General features: G+C 43.8%; 2 protein-coding genes across 3 annotated transcripts in view; both read right to left on the bottom strand.

The window, feature by feature from the left end:
- MAN1C1 (mannosidase alpha class 1C member 1) overlaps window positions 1-24,512 on the bottom strand; it is a 201,414-nt gene that overhangs the window by 89,562 nt on the left and 87,340 nt on the right. The window lies entirely within an intron of this gene.
- The window catches only part of LOC146338092 (uncharacterized), a 54,456-nt gene that overhangs the window by 16,886 nt on the left and 13,058 nt on the right, over window positions 1-24,512 (bottom strand). For both annotated transcript variants that reach the window (XM_084815839.1, XM_084815838.1), the window contains exon 1: window positions 69-24,512. This exon is cut by the window's right edge and continues 13,058 nt beyond it. In XM_084815839.1, the coding sequence (XP_084671965.1) occupies window positions 13,131-14,045 (915 nt within the window). In that variant the 5' untranslated portion in view covers window positions 14,046-24,512 and the 3' untranslated portion in view covers window positions 69-13,130. The remainder of the gene's footprint in view (window positions 1-68) is intronic.

Below are 24,512 nucleotides of genomic sequence, written 5' to 3' on the forward strand. Positions count from 1 at the left end.
TTAACTTTAAAAATACTTGATCTCATTTAACAACAAAATTATGCTTATTCCCAAGTGAATGTGTTTACCATTAGGGCAGCCGAAGCAAACGCTGTTTTATTCCTGTAGTCGTGATGGCCCCATAGTCTAAGTGAGTTTAAAATGTGAAACTGCACATGCTCAGGGTATTTCTTTTTTTCATCAGGGTTGGCAGACTATCTTTTGCTAGTTTTTTGCTCTAACATCTCACAAGTGTAGAAGCACCTGTAAAGCATGGAATGGTAGGAGCAGGGGGGAGAAGATAAATATTAGTTGGGTGCTTTGCAACTGAAGAAATACACACGGCTTTCTAAAGGGAGCCCCTGTAAAACCACTTGATCCAGGGTCTAAAATGTCCTTGCTGCACCACTGAGCACAAGATGTTTAATTGTAACTAGAAGTGAGCTAAAAGTTTTTCAGGGACATTTTTCAGAATATGACCTGCTCCCTCCCCTTTTTCATGCTGTTTTCAACACCCTCACTTCAGCATGACATCTTCTGCTCCTGTTCCCAAGCAAGCAAAATGAAAAGTAGTGGCAGAAGGAAGACATAGGAAGTGGCCTTACATCCGATCAGACCATTTGTCCAGATGGTACCTACCATGACTGACACAGTGGCTGTCCAAAGTCTTTTCCTTCATCTCCTACCTGATCCTTATAACTAGAGATGCCAGAGGTGGAACCTTGGACTTTCTGTACAGAAAGCTGCAGTCCTCGCCTTAAGATAGACAGAGCTTTCCCTTTCTACCCTCATGTGTAATACCTTTGCAGAGGTTCCAAATGGCTACAGAGCAAACATTTGCTAGTGTAGCTTCTCGCGGAACAAAACTGCAACCAGGAAGAGTGGGAGGGATGAGGCTGCTTTTAGCAAGTATACAGTAATCCATTCTGTCTATGTTTTTAAAAAAGTGAACAGCACAAGTCATTAAAAAGCTATCATACTTAATCTTGCATGTAACAGGGGCGCTTAAATGCTACAGAGTTGAGTTTGCAAATAGCTTTTCCTGCTAACTTTAATAATGGAGTTTACAGTCGAAAAAGAAGGCGGTGGAGAGAAGAATTTAGATCAGAATGATGCAAAGCCACATCAAAAATTAAAGGCCCCGACTCCTACTACTCTCATGTCAAGTCATATTTGTCAAAACAAAAATTAGTGCTAAAACCTTGTTCGGAATAAAAAATTAGGATGCTTTTTCTGTGAGATCCGGTTATCTTAATACCTTGCTTAGTCATAGGAGGCAGCGCTCAGCCATTCCAAGGCATGCTGTCAGACCTCTTGCGGTTCTATAAAGCTGCCAAAAGACAGGTGAATGGATGCTGTGGAAAGGAAGTCCTTTCTTATGGTAGCATAGTCTGGGCCAGATTCAAAAGGCTCAGCAGCTTTGATTTAGGTTGCTGCCTCGTTAAACCAAAAATCAAGAAAGGCAGGCACCCAATTTTATGAGTTGAATAATAGTACCAAAGATCAAGGCAAACCTTGGGGCAAGGTTTGTGTGTGCTCCCTGCTAAAATGAAATGACTGCTAAAGCCTTTCTCCAAGTTCTCCCCCCGCCCCCAATACTTCACTCCATTTAGAGGTATGGTAGGTGGACACAAGAGATGGGGCCCTTTTCCATTGTGGTGCTCAGAATTTCTAACAACCTCCCTAAAATGTTTTTCTTAGCCCTATCTCTGCTCACTTTACAGTGGGCAGCAATGACCATATTATTTTAGCAGGTTTTCTCATAGCTGGCTGGGGGAATATGGGAGTTTTAGTCCAAACAGCACAGACTGATTTTTTTATTTTGATTTGTCCAACACATCCAGAGGGCACCAGGTTGGAGAAGCCTGCTTTAATCTAACTGAAAAACAGTGGGACACATCATTCATGATTGACTTCCTCTGGATTTGAAGTGTGACTAACTTCTGGATAGAACATGATGGCTTTTTTTTTTTTTTTTTGGTTAGCCATTTCGATCACTTGCGTAGCAAAAGCTGGGATAAAAGGAATAATGAATTTGCAGCTATATGGATAAGGAACTTTTTAAAAGCTTAAGCTGCGATCCCCAGAAAGCTGGATTCTGTGCCTAATGTCATATTGCAAGCCTTCCAGGCTTACAGCATACTGGAAGCAGCTCTCAGGAAGAACCTTGGAGGCCTCAGCTAGCACCATCCAAGTATGTGCAGCAGCTTCACCTTTTGCTTGAGCTGCCCTCCTCTGGACTGGCCACATTCTGAGGGTTTACTATAGCCCTGCCTTTGGCATTCTGCATCACCCCCACCGTACCCTAATTACACTGCTTGTAAGAAGGCCTCATTTGCTTAGCCAAATTCACAGTAGGGAAAGTCTTCCAGGTATGGTCCATTGCGTAGCTTCATCTGTTTTATTTTCAGTCTTTTAATATCACACAGTTCAAATTATTTTGTTAACAGAGCTGTGCAAAGTCCAGAATTCCTCAAGACCCAATGCACGATTACAGTGCAACATCTTGGACAATGTTTAGAGGCAAAAATAACTGAACATTTCAACACGGTTGTATACAAGTGATCAAGTGCAGGGCTAAGAGCCAGGAAATGCCACATATTAATATTGACATATACTTCACTTTAATTTGGGATTTGCTTCAGTGCCTGCATTGATTTACCTCCAGATTCTGGGCCCAGTTGTTCAGCATTCAGGCAAGGGGTGACAGCTTAGTGGTAGAGCACACTCTGCATGCCCGAGGTCCCAGTTTCATTCCCTGAAATCTTCAATTCTTTATGTCATAGAATATTTATACCCCACCTTTCAATTTTGCAAGAACATTCTGAAGGTCCAGTGTACTGTAGGAACTGGGGAGACCTGAGTGCAAATCCTACTCAGCCATGAAGCTAACTGGGTGACCTTGGGCCAATCACTCTCTTTCAGCCTAACCTACTTCACAGCATTGCAATGAGGATAAAACAGGGGAATCATGTGAGACACCCTGGACCTATAGCAGGAGTAGACAAGCTGGTGTCTTCCACATGTTTTTGACTACAATTCCCATAATCCCTGACCATTGGCCATGGTGGCTGGGATTTATAGGAGTTGTAGTCCAAAATATCTAGAGGGCCACTGGGTTGCTTAGAAGAATGTTTAATCTGCTTCTTCTGTTTCCCAGGTTGAGAAGGAAGAACCTTCTTTTCATCTTTGGATTCCATCAAAATGGGTTTCAGGCATTCTCCAAAGCAGTCCTCCACAACTTGGTTTCCTTCTGATGTGTTGGCCTACAACTCCTATAATCCCCAGGCAGTGTGCCCATGACAGGAGTCATAACCCAATACATCTGGAGGGCACCAGGTTGCAGAAGGCTGCTCTGGGGAATTTGCTCCCTATTAAATGAACTGTTGCTAGGTTTTTTCTTGGATCTTTTATCCACTGACCACGATCCAAGCCACAGACAATGGCCCGGTTTGCATGTAATGGCAAGCGAGAATTGCTGAGAATCCTGGTTTATAGTTTATGAGGAGAGTGCTTGTGCATGCTGCCTGATTGCTCCCACTTGGCTCTTCCTGCTATCAAGAGTGGCTAAACAAGCCCTGGCTTCTGATTCGTGGCTTACTTGGGAGCAATAACCAAGAAATCCCAGTTTGGGCATGCTAAACAAATGAACCCTGTAAATGTCTGGTTTGTTTAGCCACTCCCACTGATGGGAGGAGCCAAACCAGAGCGAATGGACAGCATGCACCAGCACTTGTTCATTACCAATAAGCCAGAAGTCACAGCAATCCTGGTTTATTGTTACATGTGAATTAGCCTACTGTGAGCAACCATGGAGGGACATATTTTTGTAGACTGGAGATGAGCTGGTGGTTCTTCTCTTTCAGACCACCAATGTGCCACAAGTGATTAATGGAGAATGTCTGATCAGGTGGACTAGTAGCTTGTGTAGATTTATCTGCAAAGTTGCAATACCTCCACCTGGTGGAGATAAGGTAAGCTATGCACAAAACAAGATTATTTTCTCCTGCCACACTACAGATTTTCAAAGGCATGGCCTGCCCTTTTCAAACGTATTTCTACCATAACGCTAGCTATTTGCTTTTCTTAAAAATGAAAGCTGAGGTTCTACTAGAATTAGCAAATAAAAAAAGAAAAAAAGGTTATGCAGAATTGTTGGGGGGGGGGGGAATAATGCAGGAAATGGCCAGTGATTTTCCTCTCTCCAGAGCTTTTCAGTGAGTTTCAATCAGCCTCTCTCCAAAGCTAAGCAATCCTTATATAAATGTAGGTCCTGTCCCCCAGCCAGGTACAAAAAAAAAAAAAAAAGAAATTGTTTAGGACAGAAACTCCGTAATAGTCCACTTACATCTTACAATTGTGGCATTCCAGAGAACGATTTCAACCAAATATTAGTGATAAGTGACAAATGTTCTGGATACCAAAGAAATTTGCAATCACAACCATGGTAGGTGATATTTCATTTTAACTCTGTTTCTTTTCTATGGAAGTATTGTCTGTGAAATAAAACCAATAAAGAAAGAAAGAAAATAAAGAAGAAAGAGACGATAGCACAAGAACGTAGCTTTTGTCAGAGTGAATGCAATGAAGCATCTCTGTCTGGTCAATGCAGTACCACCATAAATAAGAGTGGGGGAAAATGAAGCATATTTATTTCATTTATATTCTAGCCCTCCAAACACACACCCACAGAACTGGTTCAGACACAATGCCAAACCATCATTTGGTACTAAATGAATGAGCCCTATGCCCTCAATCCACTCCTTTTCTTTCACCACTATGTGATAAGCCTCCCTATGGGGATCAGAGAGAAAAACTTGGGGTGAGGGTGGAGGGATAAGAACAATAGGAAAGTGAAGCAATACAAAGTCTGCACCACTCCTCCACCCTGTGAAAACACCAGTATACTCAACCGCAATTGCCCCCTTTTTCCTTCCACCTTCTAGAAATAACTTCACACATTTACAGTTAAGAGCAAGTATTCTCAATTCAAGGTCCCTCAACTATGGGAGACATCTATTGAGGTCTGCCCCAGAAATCCAGAAGTAGGCAACGGACAGGCTTTGCCAAATGCCCTTTGCATAACTGAGTACACTCACCCTTGCCCTTCTGCTCTTTGAAACGTAACAGTCATACATGCAGAGAGGCAAATACCAGCACTCCCAAGGCTGTCACGTCACAGCCCCCTGGTGCCAGGATCTTAGCAACTGGGTGAAGTTTCCAGGGATTGGGGCTGGAGCCAAGAAGGAATGAGGAGAATTCATGGAAGAGGGAAGCTACCGATAGGAGGCAGGAAGTCTCATCGTACGTACGATTCTGTTTGCAAGTTTCCCTTACCCTGGACCTTTCCTTACTCAAGTCTGAGAGAAGATGTCCTTTTCAAGATCAAGCAGAAGCCCATGGGGATCAATTCTGGGCAGCAAGTGGCCGGGCAGCAAGTGGCCGGGCCCAGAGCCAAGGCCAAGGAGAGCTCCTAGTGAGCAACTCGCTCCATCAAGTCTGAGACCAGGCTGAAGGCTTTTATGCTGCAGTCCCGGAATCCACACTTTGCTTCAGAATGGAAGCCTTAAAGGGACAGGTCTCTGGCTTGTAGCCTAGCACTCCTCCATCTCTCCAAGAGTTCATGCCTGGCATGCTTCTGGCATTGGCACACTGGCTTCCTCGAATGTGGGGCTCCTGTAGATGACAATGCTGGTCCAGTGCTGGGGATAGGCTTTGGGGTCTCTGGAGGCTCAGGCTCAGGGATCTCTGGCAGTTCTGCAGTGGTGCTCAAACCTGGAGTTTCCTCTGTTGGCACTACTGGATTTTCGGCCTCAGAGTCCATGTCACTGCTGGACTCCGGGGTCATGGCAGAAGGATAGAATAAGAATAAATTGACTGGCTACGACGCCCTTCCCCAATCTGGTGCTTCCCAGATGCATTGTACTATAATTCCATCAATCCCATCATGATGGTTGGGGATGATGGGAGTTGTCATCTAACATATGACAGGCACCAGACTTGGGAGGTGGAGGTTTGTTAGGAGAATGACTGTACTCTTTAATAACTTCCTCCCTCTCGTTAAGAGTCTCAAAGAGAAACAGGCTGGCAATGGGGGGAAAAGCAATGGTTAATGCAATGGCTCAATACAAGATGTTTTAATGGCATTTCTTTTTCTTTGTTGTCACGGTGAGCACAACCACACAACCCATAAGGAAGATACCTCCCAAAGCCTGTTTCCTACTGATCATCTGGAAGCAAGCTAAGGACTTTAAAAAAATTATTTCAACATGCTTCGGGTGGGGTGTGATGTCAGCTTTAATGTTTGTTCCATTCAGGCTCCTCTGCTGGTTAAATTGCTGTGCCTGTTTTTAATGCTTGTTATTTTAAGATTTTTACTGTTTTACAATGGGAATGTGCTGGATTTTGTGATTTCATTATTGTAAGCTGCATGGTGAGTCTTTAGGGCAGAAGTAAGTATGCATTTATGAATAACTAAATTTGACCTGCAACTCAGTCCTAAGTGTTGGCTTTCGCAACCTCCAGACAAAACTGTGTCCAGCACACGTATATGCTGGACTGAAGTATTTTGGCTGCCAAACAATTCATAACAGCTTTAAGGGGCTGGGGTCAACTAAACTTTCAAAATTATCCATTTAAAACTACCTATTGCAGATGTCCTATCATCATTTGCTCATGATTTAGAGCCATCTGTCATAGCCATAAACAAGGGTGTTTTCTAAAGAGGGCTTAAGATAGATAATACCAATTATAAAATTGCTAGTGACTTCCTTTTTTGCAATTAATGAACCCTGAGATTAAAAACAAACAGATATTACGCCAAAGCACTTATATCTTCCGTTATAAATTGAATGGTAGGGAAACTGCAATTTTGTGAATTAATATATGTTCGGAAAGGAAACCCCAAATGTCTAAGGTTAACAGGATCCCCAGAAGGACACTAATATTAAATACTACTTCTTTTCAGCACATATCTTGACAGTATTCATGAGCGTGTGGAACTGCACAACACTGCACCCATGTCTACTGTCAGTATGCAATAGATGTGGTATCTCAGTAAGTCACGTCATGTCATAGTTTATTTCTATGCTGCCTTTTGGCTAAAAAGGTCCCCAAAGCGGCTCACAAAAGTATATAAATATGATGATGGTGTTGACCCATCTGATTTGTTTACCAAAGTTCTATTCCATGAGCTCATTATTGTATACATGTTAAATGTAACCTCACTCCATTTGCTACAGGTAGAGATGGACAGCTCAGTCTATTTCCAGTCCATGTCAGGGGGCAATCCTGGCTGGGGCATGCTGGGAGTTGTAGGACTTTTTTCTGTCTAAGCCTGCATAGGATTGTGGCCTCCATTTCTCATTCATTCACTCATAAGTCTCTTCAGTTCCATTTTCTGTGACTTTTTAAGAAAAAACTTGAAATTTTGTATTTGAATTGTACATATTTCCCCCTTAAATATGCATTTTTGTATGCATTTTTGAGCTGAGAACTCCCTTGCAAAATGCAGAGGAGTGCACAATCAGAATTAATTAATTAATCTGAAATATTTCTTGGTCACTTTTCAGGGCAGAAGCCCTCCCAAGGCAGAGTATACTAATAAAACAGAGAAGACTGAGGGGAGATAAGATAGCACTCTTCAAGTACTTGAAAGGTTGTCACAGAGAGGAAGGCCAGGATCTCTTCTCGATCATCCCAGAGTGCAGGGCATGGAATAATGGGCTCAAGTGACAGGAAGCCAGATTTCGGCTGAACATCAGGAAAAGCTTCCTGACTGTTAGAGTAATACGACAATGGAACCAATGACCTAGGGAGGTAGCGGGCTCTCCCACACTGGAGGCATTCAAGATGAGGCTGGACAGCCATCTGTTGGGGATGCTCTGACTTGGATTCCTGCATTGAGCAGGGGGTTGGACTCGATGGTCTTGTAGGCCCCTTCCAACCCTACTATTCTATGATTCTATGAATAATAAAAAGGCTAACTATGTTCCAATTCACATATTAGTTTGGGTTATTTTGCTTAAAAATGCAGACCAAACAAAATTCACACCCCCTAACTACAGGGTAGGTAGCTGATTGGGTGTACAGGATCTTATTTGCAGAAGTCAATATCAAATACATTTATCTCTGCAATCTCGCCACATCATTTATAATTTTGTGAACCTCTGTCATATCAACCCTTAGCCTTCTCTTCCCCACCTAAACGAAAAAGCCCCAAGAGTCTTGTCCTTTAGCACTGAAATTCTCATTTTTGTTGGAATTTATTTATTTATCATATATTGGTAATCAATACCAATCCTTCAGTTTCCATCTTTCTCCCTCACTCATAAATGCTAGAACTCTGGGTCACCCCATGAAATTGATGGGCAGTATAGTCAGGTCAGACAAAACATCGCACTCCACACAACACCTAATTTATTTATGGGACTTGCTGCCACAAGATGCAGTGATGGCCACCAGCTTAGGTGGCTTTAAAGAAAGGATTAGACAAAACCATGGAAGAGGAGGAGGAAAAGTCTATCAGCGGCTCTTAGCTGACACATATCAATAGAATATCCACGTTCAAGTGCTATATACCTCTGAATACCACGTGCCAGAGGATAAAACAGTGGCAGATGGTAGGTGCTTTCATCCCCTACTTGTCAGCTTCCATAAACATTGAAATGGACACTACAAGCATGGTATGCAGGACTGGGTGGAATGTTGGTCCTATTTAACAGTGCTCATCTTATGTTCTTACTGGCAAATGGACCCGGCTTTGCTAGGGTTGGGCTAACCCTTCATTTTATACAGCGAAGCCTTCAAGGAAACTTATATACCTGTCAGAGTTGGACCCATTATGCCTGCCCTGTCTGAGCGAAGCCATACCCACTGGCAACCCTAGGCATGGCCCCTGTCATCATGTACCCCATTAAGTCCCCGAGAGAGGGGTCTGTCCACTACATTCCCTGCAGGGGGGGCTGCACCACAGCAGGGGGGAGGGGCAGGCATATAACTCTGCCCCTCAGTCTACTAATTTTCCCTGGCTTCAACCTGCATGCACACATTTAAATTAATTTAAATTAATGCATTTAAAAAAAGAAAATAATCCCCCTAGGGTCCCTTTAATATGCACGCCAAGTTTCAGGTGTCTAAGTTTCAGAGTTGTGCAGGCTATGGCACTGATGGATGAATGGACAGACACACATCCTCTTTTATAATTAAAGATCATACAAAAATTGGGTGCAACTTCCCTGTCTCCAAACATGCCCTCTCTTATGTATGTGGCCAAGTCAACAGTGGCAGCACTTAGAAAACATAAATATACATCTATAGAGTATATTTACACACACACACACACGCACACACACACATATATATATATACACACACACACACTATCATTTTTATCATTTTTGTTGCCTCTATAGAACATATATATTCTTCTGAATCAAAACAACAGAACAGCTACTCATCAGATGGTCACTCTATTGAAGTTGTCATTGAAAAAAGCCAACATGTCATGGCAGGGTTCGATATTTTCCTGCCAGGTTTACTATAACTCTGAAGTGCTGCAGTGACTCAACCTGGGCAATGCAGACAAAATTCTGATTCACAGAGACTTTATTTATGTGTACCCAGATATTAAACATACACAAACATGTCTTCAAGAAATACAGTCACCTTCATTAGCACCTTCACCATGCATTCCCCTCTAGTTGTACCAGGAATAAGGGAAAGATGAGGCCAACATGTCAAAGATGGTGTGCATCCTCTTTTGTGTCATAATGAATCTGATGCATATTTAAACATTTTCAAAATCACGGATGTAAGTCTCTAGCCTTGATGATCTCACAGACAATAATCAGAAAGCAGACACAAAAAGGAGGCTTGCAACACCTTAAAGACTAACATTTATTATGACAGATACTTTCACAGATAATACATCTTTTGGTCTTTAAGGTGCCATAAGATTATTTTTTGTGCTTGCTGTAACAGACTAACACAGCTACCTCTTTAGAATAAAAAAAGAGAAGCATTTGGGCTCGGCTGTCACTGACCAAAGGGGAGAGATTTTTTGGCAACAACTGCCAACTATTAATTCTACTAATAAACAAGAAAACCAAATGAACACCTGCCAATTATCCAGATAAATCTTTTAATGTCACACCGTAACTGATAATGCCCTCTGGATGAGACCTCCATATTAATACTACACCACATCCCAATCACTAAGGATAGCAGAGCCATTAGAGTGGCTATCCACATCCAGGGAATGCCCTTCCCTGAAGAAAGGTGGGGCATTAACACACGTTCATTATTTTAGCCATGTTTTAATTAACACTTCATATGGGGGATTTTGTGGCATTCGGGATCCAATTAAGTAATCGGGATTTTTTTTTTAAAGACAGCAGCATATATTTGCCAATTTCATCTTCAATGTAGTATTTAAAAAAATGAAACGGTATCAAGGCTTATAGAGGTAACACTATACAGAAAGAAAATCAAATAAGGGGTAATGATAGACTCCAGAGATCTCCCATACCTTAATCATTCATATTTTTCTCCCAACCTAAAAAGTCTCTTGAAGGGGAGAACAATAATATCAACCCTTATCTTAATTGCTGCATCAACCTATAATACCTACCTGGGAGTAAGTCTCACAGAACTGCCTCTGAATAGACATGTATAAGACTCACTGACATCCCGCTAAATATCTTGGCTATGCATAAGTACATTTTACCCATTCATCTCAATTGGGATCTGACCTTAATATCCTTTTAATTTAATCCTCAGATTTTAAAATTGTGTTCTGTTGTGGTTGGGGGCTTAAGAACACAGGGCAACTGACCCTCTTACTGTAGAACAATACGTTAGCTAGGGAAGCTGTTTTTCTGTGTCCCACATTTTCTTTTACATAATAGTCTTGTTATACTTCCAAGATCACCGCAGACGGTGACTGTAGCCATGAAATTAAAAGACGCTTGCTCCTTGGGAGGAAAGCTATGGCCAACCTAGACAGCATAGTAAGAAGCAGAGACATCACCTTGCCGACAAAGGTCCATCTAATCAAAGCTATGGTTTTCCCAGTAGCAACGTATGGCTGTGAGAGCTGGACTATAAGGAAGGCTGAGCGCCGAAGAATTGATGCTTTCGAACTGTGGTGCTGGAGAAGACTCTTACGAGTCCCCTGGACTGCAAGGAGGTCAAATCAGTCCATCCTAAAGGAAATCAACCCTGACTGCTCATTGGAAGGACAGATAATGAAGCTGAAGCTCCAATATTTTGGCCACCTAATGCGAAGAGAAAACTCCCTGGAAAAGACCCTGATGCTGGGAAAGACTGAAGGCAAAAGGAGAAGGGGACGGCAGAGGATGAGATGGCTAGATAGCATCACCGATGCAATGAGTATGAACTTGAGCACGCTCCGGGAGAGAGCGCAGGACAGGAAGGCCTGGCGTGCTATGGTCCATGGGGTCACGAAGAGTCGGACACGACTGAACGACTGAACAACAACAACAACTTGTTATACACCGATACGACACCATCTCTTAAAGTCTGTGTTTTAAAATAGGGAAATGCAATTCATATAGTCAAACTGCCAAAGGTCTTGTGCATTTGATGTGTTAGTCCTGCGTGATGTAGCCAGGTATTTACAGGAAGAAGTCCTATGCCTGTTTTGTAGTGGAAGCATTTTACACATGTGTGGATCTTTCGGGGGATAGCTATGAATCCCAATATGTAGGAGAGCTAAAGCACTAACTAAATGAAATTGAATTAAATGCACACATATTCATTCTGAATATTTCTTACCATGACATCTGAGTAAAAGTGGAACTTGCAACAAAATGTTGCAGGTTGCAACATCTGCAGAATGCTCCTGTTCAGTGTTCATTCCAGCCAGCCAGCCAGCAATGCCTTCTTCCAGGATACTCCATTCCATTCCACTCCACTCCCCTTCCCTTTGTTTTCCATTCTCCCCCACCCACCAGTAGGTCAGGATTCTATGGCCACTGAGCATGCTCAGTCCTCAATGGGCTGGTTTTGGGTTCCCTCCCACTTAGGTTTTTTTCCCCCCTAAACATTTCTTGTTCTTCTACACACCTTAGGATTTCCCCACAGCTGCTGATGCCTGCCTTATGAGCCATTTTGGCTACATAAACACCAGTGCTCATTTCTGAACATTGAAGATAGAGGGGAGGAAAAGGATGATAATACAGATTTGGCTTCTTTGGAGGGGGTGGTGGTAGAGCCCTTCTCTTTTGTGTACTTTGCTTAGTGGTTAATTCAACCTTGCTTTCTCGTGTGGCTTTTCCTGTTTTGCAGATTGTCAAGTTAACAGAACTCTGAAGAAGCTGCTCTGAGACTTTTTAAAAAAATGGAAAATAAAGATGCTCCATTTCTTATTTCACCAAGAAAAAATCTTTAAAGGACAGCATTAACAAGATTTGTCCATAAAGCTGGCTGTAAGACATCTCAATCTGTTTTGTCTTGTCAGCTGCTCATCCTTCTGAATTCATAGGCAGAACTAATTAATCACAGGTCCACCTGCATTGTTCAATGAGAACCAGCCTACACATCGCACAACCGCTGTCAGATTTACTAGTAGACATGTTGGCATGATAGATGCTGGCTTTTGGACTGCCTGAGCATGAATGTCATGTAGGACCACAGCCTTGAGACACATATCTAAGTTACTCACTGTATTATTTATTTTACTAACAGACTCAAATAGGTTCACACTAATGAAGAAACATACATCCAGAGTATCTCTCACTCCCATTCAATTCTGTTTTTAAAACCTCCTGCAGTATGCCCAATATCCTAGTCCTCATGCTACCTGAACTAAATATTGTATTTAATTAATTACTTATGCATATGTGTGAGTAAAAGTAGATAGATAGACAGGAGGACAAGTTCCAACATTCCCTCACACTTTCTCCCAGGGTCATCCCGTGAAGCTGAATGGACTACATAGGCCTTTGGTTTGATCCACCAGGGCTTTTCTTATGTTCTTCTTCTTCTTCTTATTATTATTATTATTATTATTATTAAATTTATTAATCGCCCATCTGGCTGGTCACCCAGCCACTCTGGGTGATGTACAACGTACAATAAAACAGTTTAAAACAATAAAATTCTACAATAAAAACATTTTCTAAAATACCCTAACCCACCCCAAATGCCTGCCTGAACAACCACGTTTTTAATGCACGACGGAAGGTCATTAAAGAAGGGGCATGACGGAGTTCCCTAGGGAGGGAGTTCCACAGACTGGGGGCCACCACAGAAAAGGCCCTCTCCCTTGTCCCCACCAGTCTAGCTGTCCTGGCTGATGGGACAGAGAGAAGGCCATCCGAGGCTGATCTTGTTAAGCGGCCTGTCTGGTGCTGCTGGAGGCGCTCCTTAAGATAGGCTGGGCTGGAACCATATAGGGTTTTAAAGGTCAAAACCAACACCTTGAATCTGGCCCAGAAAACAACTGGTAACCAATGCAACTCCTTCAGAACTCGAGTGATGTGATCTCGCCGGCGGCTGCCTTTAATCAGGCGAGCCGCCGCGTTCTGTACCAGCTGCAGTTTCCGAACCGTCTTCAAGGGTAACCCCACGTAGAGCGCATTACAGTAGTCTAAACAAGAGACCAGGGCATGTACTACCGATGGGAGCAGATGGTCGGGAAGGAAGGGGCGCAGCCACCGTATCAGATGGAGTTGATACAGCGCTGTCCGGCTCACAGCTGACACCTGAGCCTCCATGGACAGCTGGGAGTCCAAAATGACCCCCAGGCTGCAGACCTGGTCTTTCAAGGGTAGCCGTACCCCATTCAACACCAGGTCAACATCCCCCAACCTCCTCTTGTCTCCCACCAAAAGTACCTCGGTCTTGTCAGGGTTCAGCTTCAGCCTATTCCTCCCCATCCAGCCACTCACTGTCTCCAGACATTTGGACAGGGATTCTACAGCCAACCTTGGTGAAGATTTGAATGAGAGATAGAGCTGCGTGTCATCCGCATACTGATGACACTGCACCCCAAACCTCCTGATGATAGCTCCCAGCGGCTTCACAAAGATGTTAAATAGCATCGGGGAGAGGATGGAACCCTGTGGCACCCCACAAGTGGCCACGGGTCCGAAACCCCCTCTCCCAGAGCTACCCTCTGGTACCTGCCGGAGAGGAAGGACTGGAACCACCACAATACGGTGTCTCCAATGCCCAACCCCTCCAGGCGGTCCAGGAGGATACTGTGGTCAACGGTATCAAAAGCCGCTGAGAGGTCGAGGAGAACAAGGAAGGAGCATTCACCCCTATCCAGAGCCCTCCTCATATCATCTACCAAGGTGACCAAGGCCGTTTCTGTCCCATGCCCAAGCCTGAAGCCCGACTGAAATGGGTCTAGATAATCAGTTTCTTCCAAGTGTGCCTTCAACTGCACCGCCACCACCCGCTCAATCACCTTGTCCAAAAATGGCAGATTTGAGACTGGGCGAAAGTTGTTCAAAACTTGAGGATCCAAGGAGGGCTTCTTTAAGAGCAGTCTTATCACTGCCTCTTTGAGGGCTGATGGCATCACTCCCTACTCAAGGGAGGCATTCACCACCGCCCTGATCCCCTCACCCAGTCTCTCTCTGCAGCCCATAATGAGCCAAGATGGGCAAGGATCAAGTAAGCAGGTGGTCGGCCATACAGATGAAAGCACCTTGTCCACTTCATCAGGAGGAAGAAGTTGGAACCGATCCCACAAAACCGGTTTGCCACAGGCCGCCTCTTGCTCACTAACTGTATCCACAGCGTGCAGAGTAACACACCTAATCTGATCAATTTTATCTGCAAAGTGCCTTGCCAAGGCCTCACAGGAGGCCTCAGAATGCTCCAGTGGTTCCAGAGCCACAGGACCGACCAGGCTCCGGACCACTTGGAACAGCCTCCTGGGACAGCGCTCTGCAGACGCGATAGAGGCAGCATAATATTCCTTTTTTGCTGCCTTCACCGCCACGTGATAGGCTGAAGATACAGCTCTAGCCCGTGTCTGATCGTCTTTGGAGCGAGACTTCCGCCACCGGCGCTCTAGCCGTCTCACCTCCTGTTTCAGAGCTCGTAACCGCGGATTGAACCATGGTGCAGTCCGAGCCCTGTTCAGGGTTTCAGAGCCACCCGATCTAATGCCCCAGTGATTGCGGCATTCCAGCCACCCACCAGGGTCTCGACCGAGTGGCCGTTGGCGTGCCCCAGAGAATCCCCAAGTGCGTTCAGGAATCCATTTGGATCCATAAGACGCCTGGGGAGGACCATTTTAATGGGTCCTCCACCCCTGCGGAGGGGTTGTGGAACTGAGAAGTCCAATGTCACCAGATAGTGATCTGACCATGACAAGGGTCTTATGGTTATTCTTATGGTTTGGCCAATAATTGCAACTCAGCGTATGCAGACAGGAGCAGGTTCAAGTCCCAATGGCTGAGCTTTCCAGCAGCGGACAGCCCCCATCCCAGTGATCTTTAGCCTTTGATTCTAACTTATAACATAAGGACCCTATTTTCCAACCTAACATGTCTTGTCTTTCTGCTACTGTCTCTCAGTGACCAAATGCCAAGAAGGACCAGCAGGGCTCCTGCCCCTTTGATGGTTGGGTAGAAAAGGGAGTTGGGGTACCTGCAGTTTGCCAATACAGGGGTGAGAAAAGATGCAGCTGCCACAATTCCCTCCTCTATGCAACTCTTAAGATGGTAAAGGAAGCTAGTCTTCACTTTGCATCTCGTCACCTTCTCTCTGTTCCTTAAAGCAAACACACACACACACACACACACACACACAGCTCTGTTCAGAGAAACTCAAAGAAGCAAGGGAGAAGGGGCAGTAGCTCAGTGGCAGAGCACATGCTTTGCATAGAGAAGGTCCCAGGTTCAATTCCCAGCATCTCCAGGCAGGGCTGGGAAAAACCACCATCAGAAGCTCTGGAGAGCTTCTACCAGTCTGTATTGCCAAAACTGAGCTAAATGACTCAGTAGAAGGCAGCTCCCTATGTTCCGAAGCCAACAAAAAAAGAAAAGTGGGTGGTGCAATTTGAATGACCCACCTCAACTCAGGACATAACCCACTTGTGGGCCCTAACTCATCAGTTGAAAACCAATGCCTCAACTGAAAGGTAGCTGCAAGTACACCCCTTTCCTTTCTCCCATCAAAGTGAACAGTTTTCATGTGTTCCAATGGGAGAAGTAAAGGGGAAGTTGTTGTGTTGAGGAAACCATCCCTGTGATTGGTGGCTCAACCATCCCTTTGCCAGAATCTCACAAGTGGTGCGATGTGTGCCTGCACAGAGATGCCCTTCCTCTCCCTATGAGAGGTCCTTGCAATGTACAAGCCCTCCCTTCACACTGGTGCTGCCCATCATAATGGTAACCATTGTGCTAGCATTATATAAACACCAAACAGATTTGAGGAATTGTGACAAGACAGATTTGCACCATTTTAAATGCACCAATTGAAAGAGAACAACAGACATGTTATTGGCCTAAGGCCCTCTAGGCGGATTTATTTTATTGGCTGAAATTAATTGCTAGCTGGTTAAAGGTAACATGATTTGCTTTTTCATCATGCACCTCCCCAAGGAACTGCACAATTACACACGAGGCTCATTCAAATGAGAACCCGCATCCCATCTAAAACAATTATCCATGGACTTCAAGCGCCTTAGCTAGTTGCTAATGAGCAGAGGCTGATAATTCCTTTTGGATCCAGAAAGACAGAAAGAGAGACTCTGAGACTTGCACTATCGGCATCAAAAAGAAAGGGGCGCATCCTCCAACGCTGAACATGTATTTCGAAGAACAGCAGAAGATGTGTCAAGATAATGGAAAGGAAACAGCTTGCAACTCCAGACAATATTTCTCTACAGTGAATAATATTCAGAAGGATTTGGCTGGAGTGATACTTTGGTGGCCAGGAACTGCATCTCCCCACCCACCACCCAGACTGCAAAGGTTGGGAACTCTCCAGAATGCAATCCAGGAGAGGTGGTGAAAGATGAACCTGAATATGGCATACGTAAAGACTGTGTCACATATGAGATGGAGGGGCACTTTACACTTGAGTTAAAACATTACGATTAATTGTATTGGAAGGAAACCTATATGGATGACAGCATGGTTGACTTGTTTGCCCAGGATCCCCTCTGCACTGGGAAGCTGCCATGCCCAGCAGCTTCCCAGTATGTGAATGAGAGCTGGGAAAAAGGAGATGCTACCATTCATACATTACAAGACAACACACTTTTCTGACTCAGTGTTCAATGCAATCCTGTAGAACTTTTTCTAAGCATTGGTATCATGGCATCCAAGGCTGAAAGAGACCACCAAATTGGCCAATACACAGTAACACTTTTCCTGCCACAGTGAATGAGAATCATGCAATGTAACCCCATGCATGTTGACTCAGCAGTAAGTCCCACTGTGTTAAATTAGGCTTGCTCCTAGGTAAGTCTGCATGGGACTGCAGCCTTAGAGAAGGCAAGGATCCTACCGGATCTCCAATTCAACTCTGACCTAAGGTGAGATTCCTTAACCCATTTTTCTTGGAAACCTCCCAGGAATGTGCTTCTGAAAACTTTATAGATATCTTGTTTCACTACCTTTGGAAGTAACATGTTCTTTTTAATATTCACTTGTGTTTGACCTTCCCAACATTCAAGGAAATATTCCTGTCCTATGAAATAAGATGGCTGGCCTATCTTCTTTCTGAGTTTCTGCTCTAGTTATCTAAAAACCTAACACATTGTCCTTTCATTATCTTTTTTTAAAAGCTAAACACAACCAGGTTCTTCCATCTTTCTCTTTCTGTAGCACCCATGCAACTGCCCTCTGAATTGAAATATGGTGGCCAAAGTAGAGCTCAATAATCCAAATGAGGACTTCCCAGGACTGAGTGGTATATAACTTCCTAAATCTTAGACATGAGGTTTCTGATTGGCCAGCATAGGAAGCAGGATGCTAGCCTAGATGAAACTCTGTCTGATTCAGCAGGGCTCTTTATGTTCTTATGTTAATGAAACCATAAATGATCCTGGGGTTACAGTAAAACAAAAAGCCCAGGTACTTAGGTGTGGCCCTACCAACGTTTCATAGCAACACCTTCCTATGTCTTTGGCACAAAGGTGCCACAACATGGTCATCTTCAACTGAAGACAGGGATGGGGAACCACTTTCAGTCCGAGGGCCAAATTCAGTTTTGGAGACACTCTCGGGGGCGGGGGGCATTCCAGTGGTGAGAGGGGCTGGAGGCAAAAGCAGTCAGGCCAAAAATACAAAAAAATCCACCATAAGAAGCATATGTAGCTTAAAGCTCTTACTGCCACTAACTAAGCCTTAGAAAAGGCATTTCAACCTTTTAGAATGAGAAAAAACTGCACAAAAGCCTAGGGAGAAAGGGCACGGCCATCTGGGGACCCCAGGGGGGCCAGATTTGGCTCCGGGGCCTGAGGTTCTCCACTCTTGAACTAAGACATTTCTTGCCCATGGTGGTTGGCAGATTTTATTTCCATATGCCATTTCCTATGCAAATATTTGGAAAGTCATTTTGATAAGCGAGATAATAAAAGTGAGATCACATATATTTTGCTACTTGCTCAGATTAACCAGTGGGATGGAACTGTGCCATTTTCACTCACAACCTTTCAATTTTCAAATCTATTTTCAGCTCAGATTAAATTCAACTCCCTTCCCAGTGGGGACAACATATATCAGGAATTAGACTTATTGAGAATAAATTATTGCAGACGTTCAAATCATGTTCAAACACAGAGTTTTTCCTTTTCCTTTCCCCTCTTTTTTGACCAGCCATTCAGGACGGAGCTGAAAATGGTTCTGCCAAACCTTTCCGCCTTTGAGGTTACATTGGGAAAATTTCCTAACTCAGAAGACAACGCTCTGAAAAAGTTGCAAAGTTCTTAGATGTACCTGCTGTACCTCTACAATACATGAAACTACCCTTGAAATTGGCAGCCAACCAGATATGAAAGCTAATGTCCTGTGGGATTGGGGGCAGGGGGGAGAGAATCAGCACTCAAGTTAATGATTAGGAACTAAAGTGATTACCTGGAGAAAATACAGGTAAGTTGCACAAGAGAGGGATTTCAGACTGAGATCACAGAGGAGTTAGTAGAAAATGGGCAAATTAATATTGATCTTGTTGATTCGGGGGTGGGGGGTAGATTAAGCAGAAGGAAGTATTTAGTTATTTGGTGCTTAACAAACCAGAAGGAAAATAAAAGCTAAGTCCTCAAATTGAAAGCTAACATAACATGATTAAGTCTGATGCCTCCTAATCAGGGATGTATACAGAGAATTAAAAGACAGAGGAAGTGGCTTATTCTGGCAGGTAGATATAAATTATGCCAGAAGAAACCCATTGCTGCTTACCTTTAATTCACTGCTATACATTGCCTATTAAAATAATTTAAATCTACCAGTCCTTTCTGAGTAGACAAGGGAACATTATATGCAGAATTTAAAATAAAAAAGGAGCAGAGCTGGAGGCATAGAGATGTCTTACACAGAGAAATGTTTATCTATCATAAAGGAGGCCTCAAGGCGCTTCACTGTTTTTGCACGGGTGCACACATTCGTTAATGGATGAGAAGACTCAGAAAAAGATACTAACACGGTATATGGCAGCTTCCTATGACAAGAAACATTTCCAAACAGGATCAAAACATGGCATTTTGAAGGAAGACTTTAAACCTTGGGCAAATGGCCAAAAGTCTTTTAACCTTCATTTTTCAGATGCTAACATAGAAACAATCATGTTCTACTTTGTGTGGTTGTTGTGAGGCCAAATAAGCACTTTGCAAATAAGAAGTGCTCTGGAAAACAATTTAAAAAAACCAAGAACAGTAAACATTAGAAAATCCAGTTGATTTCATAAGCAAATCACAATGGCTTTCATCATCCTGTATCCAAGCACAGAATGCATTTACAGGCCAAATACATCTCTTACCTCAAATTTCTTCAGAGCCTCATACACTTTGCTTGTACTGTTCTGCTAAAGCTGGAACCCCAAACTTTTTGGGTCAGTGGGCACATCTGGAATCTTGAGAGAGTGTTGTGGGTGCTCTCACAAAATGGCTGCCATGGGGCAGGTTGTCTGTTCATAAAATGGATTGTGGTCTGCTATTGACCAGATTCAAGGAATTTGCATCCTCGCCCTAGTCTGGAATGTGAAAGTGATGCCTAAAGATAACTGCCATGCCCACCTGCCATGGTGGGCACAACCAGTCTCAAATCACTCATTTCCGAGAAGGCTACCTGGTGAGACTAAAAGAAATGTAATTTGCCCGAGAACCTAAGTACAAGGCAGAGGTGGGCTCTAAACTCCAGAACACAAAATCACTCTTTTGAACCCAAATAAAGATGGTGCTGGAGGGCAGCACTTCGCTTTACCTCATGCCAGCCTCCCAGGTTAAAAACAAACATTTAAAAAAATAAAAAATCTTAAGAAATAAAATACAATTCAGGAGGGCTAGAAAGCCTGACGGGTGCCAAGAGAGGGGTCTGTGGGCACAATGGTGCCCAAAGGCACCACGCTGATGAACCCAGTGCTAGGGACTCCAAGGCTCAAAGCAGGAATCTCGGGTTCTGAACCTGGGACCTAGCCTAAGTGAACTATCCTGGACGGTGCACTTGGGCCACATAGCTCTCCTCAGGCAACACTGCAAACAGCAGCCTTTAACACCAGCCCCAGAAATAGACAGACATATCAAGCCTCTATTTTGACTGTCCTGGTATAAATACTTGAGGCTTCGGCCTTCTTCTCAGTCACCACAGCAATACCTTCTACTTGCTCCACTACAGGGCTCCAGCTTCGAACTCAAGCCACTGCTTTCAGGGCCCCTGAGGTCTAGATTTAAATAAAGCTAGCCACTGCCTTGGCCCCAGTGCCACATCTGCCGATCTTGGTGCACATCCTCTGCTCAGCAAGCAAAAAAAAAGACAGGTTATAAAAAGGATGCAAACGGCATGTTTATTCAGCTCGCAGAAAGGATCCAGAACTTGTATCTCCAGTTACAACAAAGTTAGCAACAACAAGAAAAAGCATCTCTGCTACTCCTCCAATCATACCACCTGCAGAGCAAGTCTTGTTAGCCACTCTAGCCATTACGCCACTACAGGGATTGACATCGTCTTGGCCAGTTTTCCATCCCCTGGTTGTATCATTTTCATACAACTCTCCACATTACTTGGAGCCACCATGTTGCTAATTTATCCAGCCTTGTCAATGACACTCTCCAGAGGGAACAGGGAAACTCACAACATCATAGCCCCAGGTCATGGGATGAGTACTAGTTGATACTGGGAGCAGTGCGAGGTGATCACCAAGGGGACTGGCGTCTTCTTGGCAAGTGTGATATTTAGACTGGCTTTCAACCATAGCAGCTGAAGAGAAAAACAAGAGCTTCGTGGCAACATTCATCCTTATAACACACACAGAAATAATTGAGTTTAGACATGGTAGACAACCCTGGTTACAAGCGACTGAATTATATAACAATATGGAAGATCCCCCCTTTATTGATCACTGCCTTGTTGTGGCGAAGGGCCTCGCGTAACTCAGTGAAGCCATAAGCTATGCCGTGCAGGACCACCCAAGACGGGCAGGTCATGGAGGAGAGTTCTGACAAAATGTGGTCTACTGGAGAAGGAAATGGCAACCCACTCCAGTATTCTTGCCAAGAGAACCCCATGGAACGTATCACAAGGCTAAAAGATATGATGCCGGAAGGTGTCCAATATACTACTGGGGAAGAGCAGAGGGTATTTCCAAGTAGCGCCAGAAAGAGTGAAGTGGCTGGGCCAAACCCGAAAGGACACTCAGCTGTGGATGTGTCTGGTGGTGAAAAGAAAGTCCGATGCTGTAAAGAACAATATTGTTTAGGAACCTGGAATGTCAGATCAATGAATCAAGGTAAGCTGGAGGTGGTCAAACATGAGATGGCAAGATTGAACATCGACATCTTGGGAATCAGCGAACTAAAATGGACAAGCATGGGCGAAGTTAATTCAGGTGACCATTATATCTACTACTGTGGGCAAGAATCCCGTAGAAGAAATGGAGTAGCACTCATAGTCAATAAAAGGGTGGGAAAAGCAGTACTGGGGTACAATCTCAAAAACGATAGAATGATCTCAGTACGAATCCAAGGCAAACCATTCAACATCACAGTAATTCAAGTCTATGCCCCAACTACTGAGGCCGAAGAAGCTGAAGTTGATCGGTTCTATGAAGACCTACAACACCTTCTAGAACTAACACCAAAAAAAGATGTCCTTTTCATCATAGGGGACTGGAATGCTAAAGTAGGAAGTCAAGAAATCACCGGGATAACAGGCAAGCATAGCCTTGGTGTACAAAATGAAGCAGGACAAAGGCTAATAGAGTTTTGTCAAGAGAACATGCTGATCATAGCAAACACTCTTTTCCAACAGCACAAGAGGCGACTCTACACATGGACATTACCAGATGGTCAATATCGAAATCAGATTGATTATGTCCTTTGCAGCCAAAGATGGAGAAGCTCTATCCTGTCAGTGAAAACAAGACCTGGAGCTGACTGTGGCTCAGATCATGAGTTGCTTCTTGCAAAATTTCGGCTTAAATTGAAGAAAGTAGGGAAAACCACTAAACCATTCAGATATGACCTAAATCATATCCTTTATGAATATACAGTGGAGGTGAGGAATAGATTTAAGGGATTAGACCTGATAGACAGAATGCCTGAGGAACTATGGATGGAGGTCCGTAACATTGTTCAGGAGGCAGCAACTCAATCCATCCCAAAGAAAAAGAAATGCAAGAAAGCAAAGTGGCTGCCTGAGGAGGCTTTACAAGTAGCTGAGGAAAGAAGGGAAGCGAAAAGCACAGGAGAAAGGGGAAGATATATCCAACTGAATGCAGAGTTCCAGAGAATAGCAAGGAGAGACAAGAAGGCCTTCTTAAATGAACAATGCAAAGAAATCGAGGAAAACAACAGAATGGGAAAGACTAGAGATCTTTTCAAGAAAATCGGAGATATCAAGGGAACGTTTTGTGCAAAGACGGGCATGATAGAGGACAAAGAAGGCAGGGAACTAACAGAAGCAGATGAGATTAAGAAGAGGTGGAAAGAATACACAGCAGAACTATACAGGAAAGATCTTAATGTCCCTGATAGCCATGACAGTGCGGTCACGGAACTTGAGCCAGACATCCTAGAGAGTGTAGTCAAGTGGGCCTTAGGAAGCATTACTAACAACAAAGCTAGCGGAGATGACAGTATTCCAGATGAACTATTTAAAATCCTAAAAGATGATGCTGTTAAAGTGCTGCACTCAATATGCCAACAAATTTGGAACACTCAACAGTGGCCACAAGACTGGGAAAGGTCAGTTTACATTCCAATTCCAAAGAAGTGCAATGCCAAAGAGTGTTCAAACTACTGTACAATTGCGCTCATTTCATGCCATGCCAGCAAGGTTATTTTCAAAATCCTACAAGCTAGGCTTCAGCAGTATGTGAACCGGGAACTACCGGAAGTACAAGCTGAGTTCTGAAGAGGCAGAGGAACTAGAGATCAAATCGCCAACATTCGCTGCATCATGGAGAAAGCAAGAGAATTCCAGAAAAATGTCTTATTTCTGCTTCATTGACTACGCTAAAGCCTTTGATTGTGTGGATCACAACAAACTCTGGCAAATTCTTAAAGAGATGGGAGTACCAGACCACCTTATCTGTCTCCTGAGAAACCTGTACGAGGGTCAAGAAGCAACAGTAAGAACCAGACATGGAACAACCGATTGGTTCAAAATTGGGAAAGAAGTACGACAAGGCTGCATATTGTCGCCCTGCTTATTTAACTTATATGCAGAGTACATCATGAGAAATGCCGGGTTGGATGAATCAGAGGTCGGAATTTAGATTGCCGGGAGAATTATCAACAACCTCAGATACGCAGATGATACCACCCTAATGGCAGAAAGCGAAGAGGATCTAAAGAACCTCTTGCTGAGAGTGAAAGTGGAGAGTGCAAAAGCTGGTTTGAAACTCAACATCAAAAAAACTAAGATCATGGCATCTGGCCCTATCACTTCCTGGCATATAGAAGGGGAAGAAATGGAAGCAGTGACAGAATTTACTTTCTTGGGCTCCAAGATCACCACAGACGGTGACTGTAGCCATGAAATTAAAAGACGCTTGCTCCTTGAGAGGAAAGCTATGGCAAACCTAGACAGCATAGTAAGAAGCAGAGACATCACCTTGCCGACAAAGGTCCACATAATCAAAGCTATGGTTTTCCCAGTAGTAACGTATGGCTGTGAGAGCTGGACTATAAGGAAGGCTGAGCGCCGAAGTATCGATGCTTTCGAACTGTGGTGCTGGAGAAGACTCTTACGAGTCCCCTGGACTGCAAGGAGGTCAAATCAGTCCATCCTAAAGGAAATCAACCCTGACTGCTCATTGGAAGGACAGATACTGAAGCTGAAGCTCCAATATTTTGGCCACCTAATGGGAAGAGAAAACTCCCTGGA

This window comes from Heloderma suspectum, chromosome 10 (genome assembly GCF_057233095.1).
Source record: "Heloderma suspectum isolate Gila_16-S chromosome 10, 16-S_ref, whole genome shotgun sequence".
Classification (NCBI taxonomy): Eukaryota; Metazoa; Chordata; class Lepidosauria; order Squamata; family Helodermatidae; genus Heloderma; species Heloderma suspectum.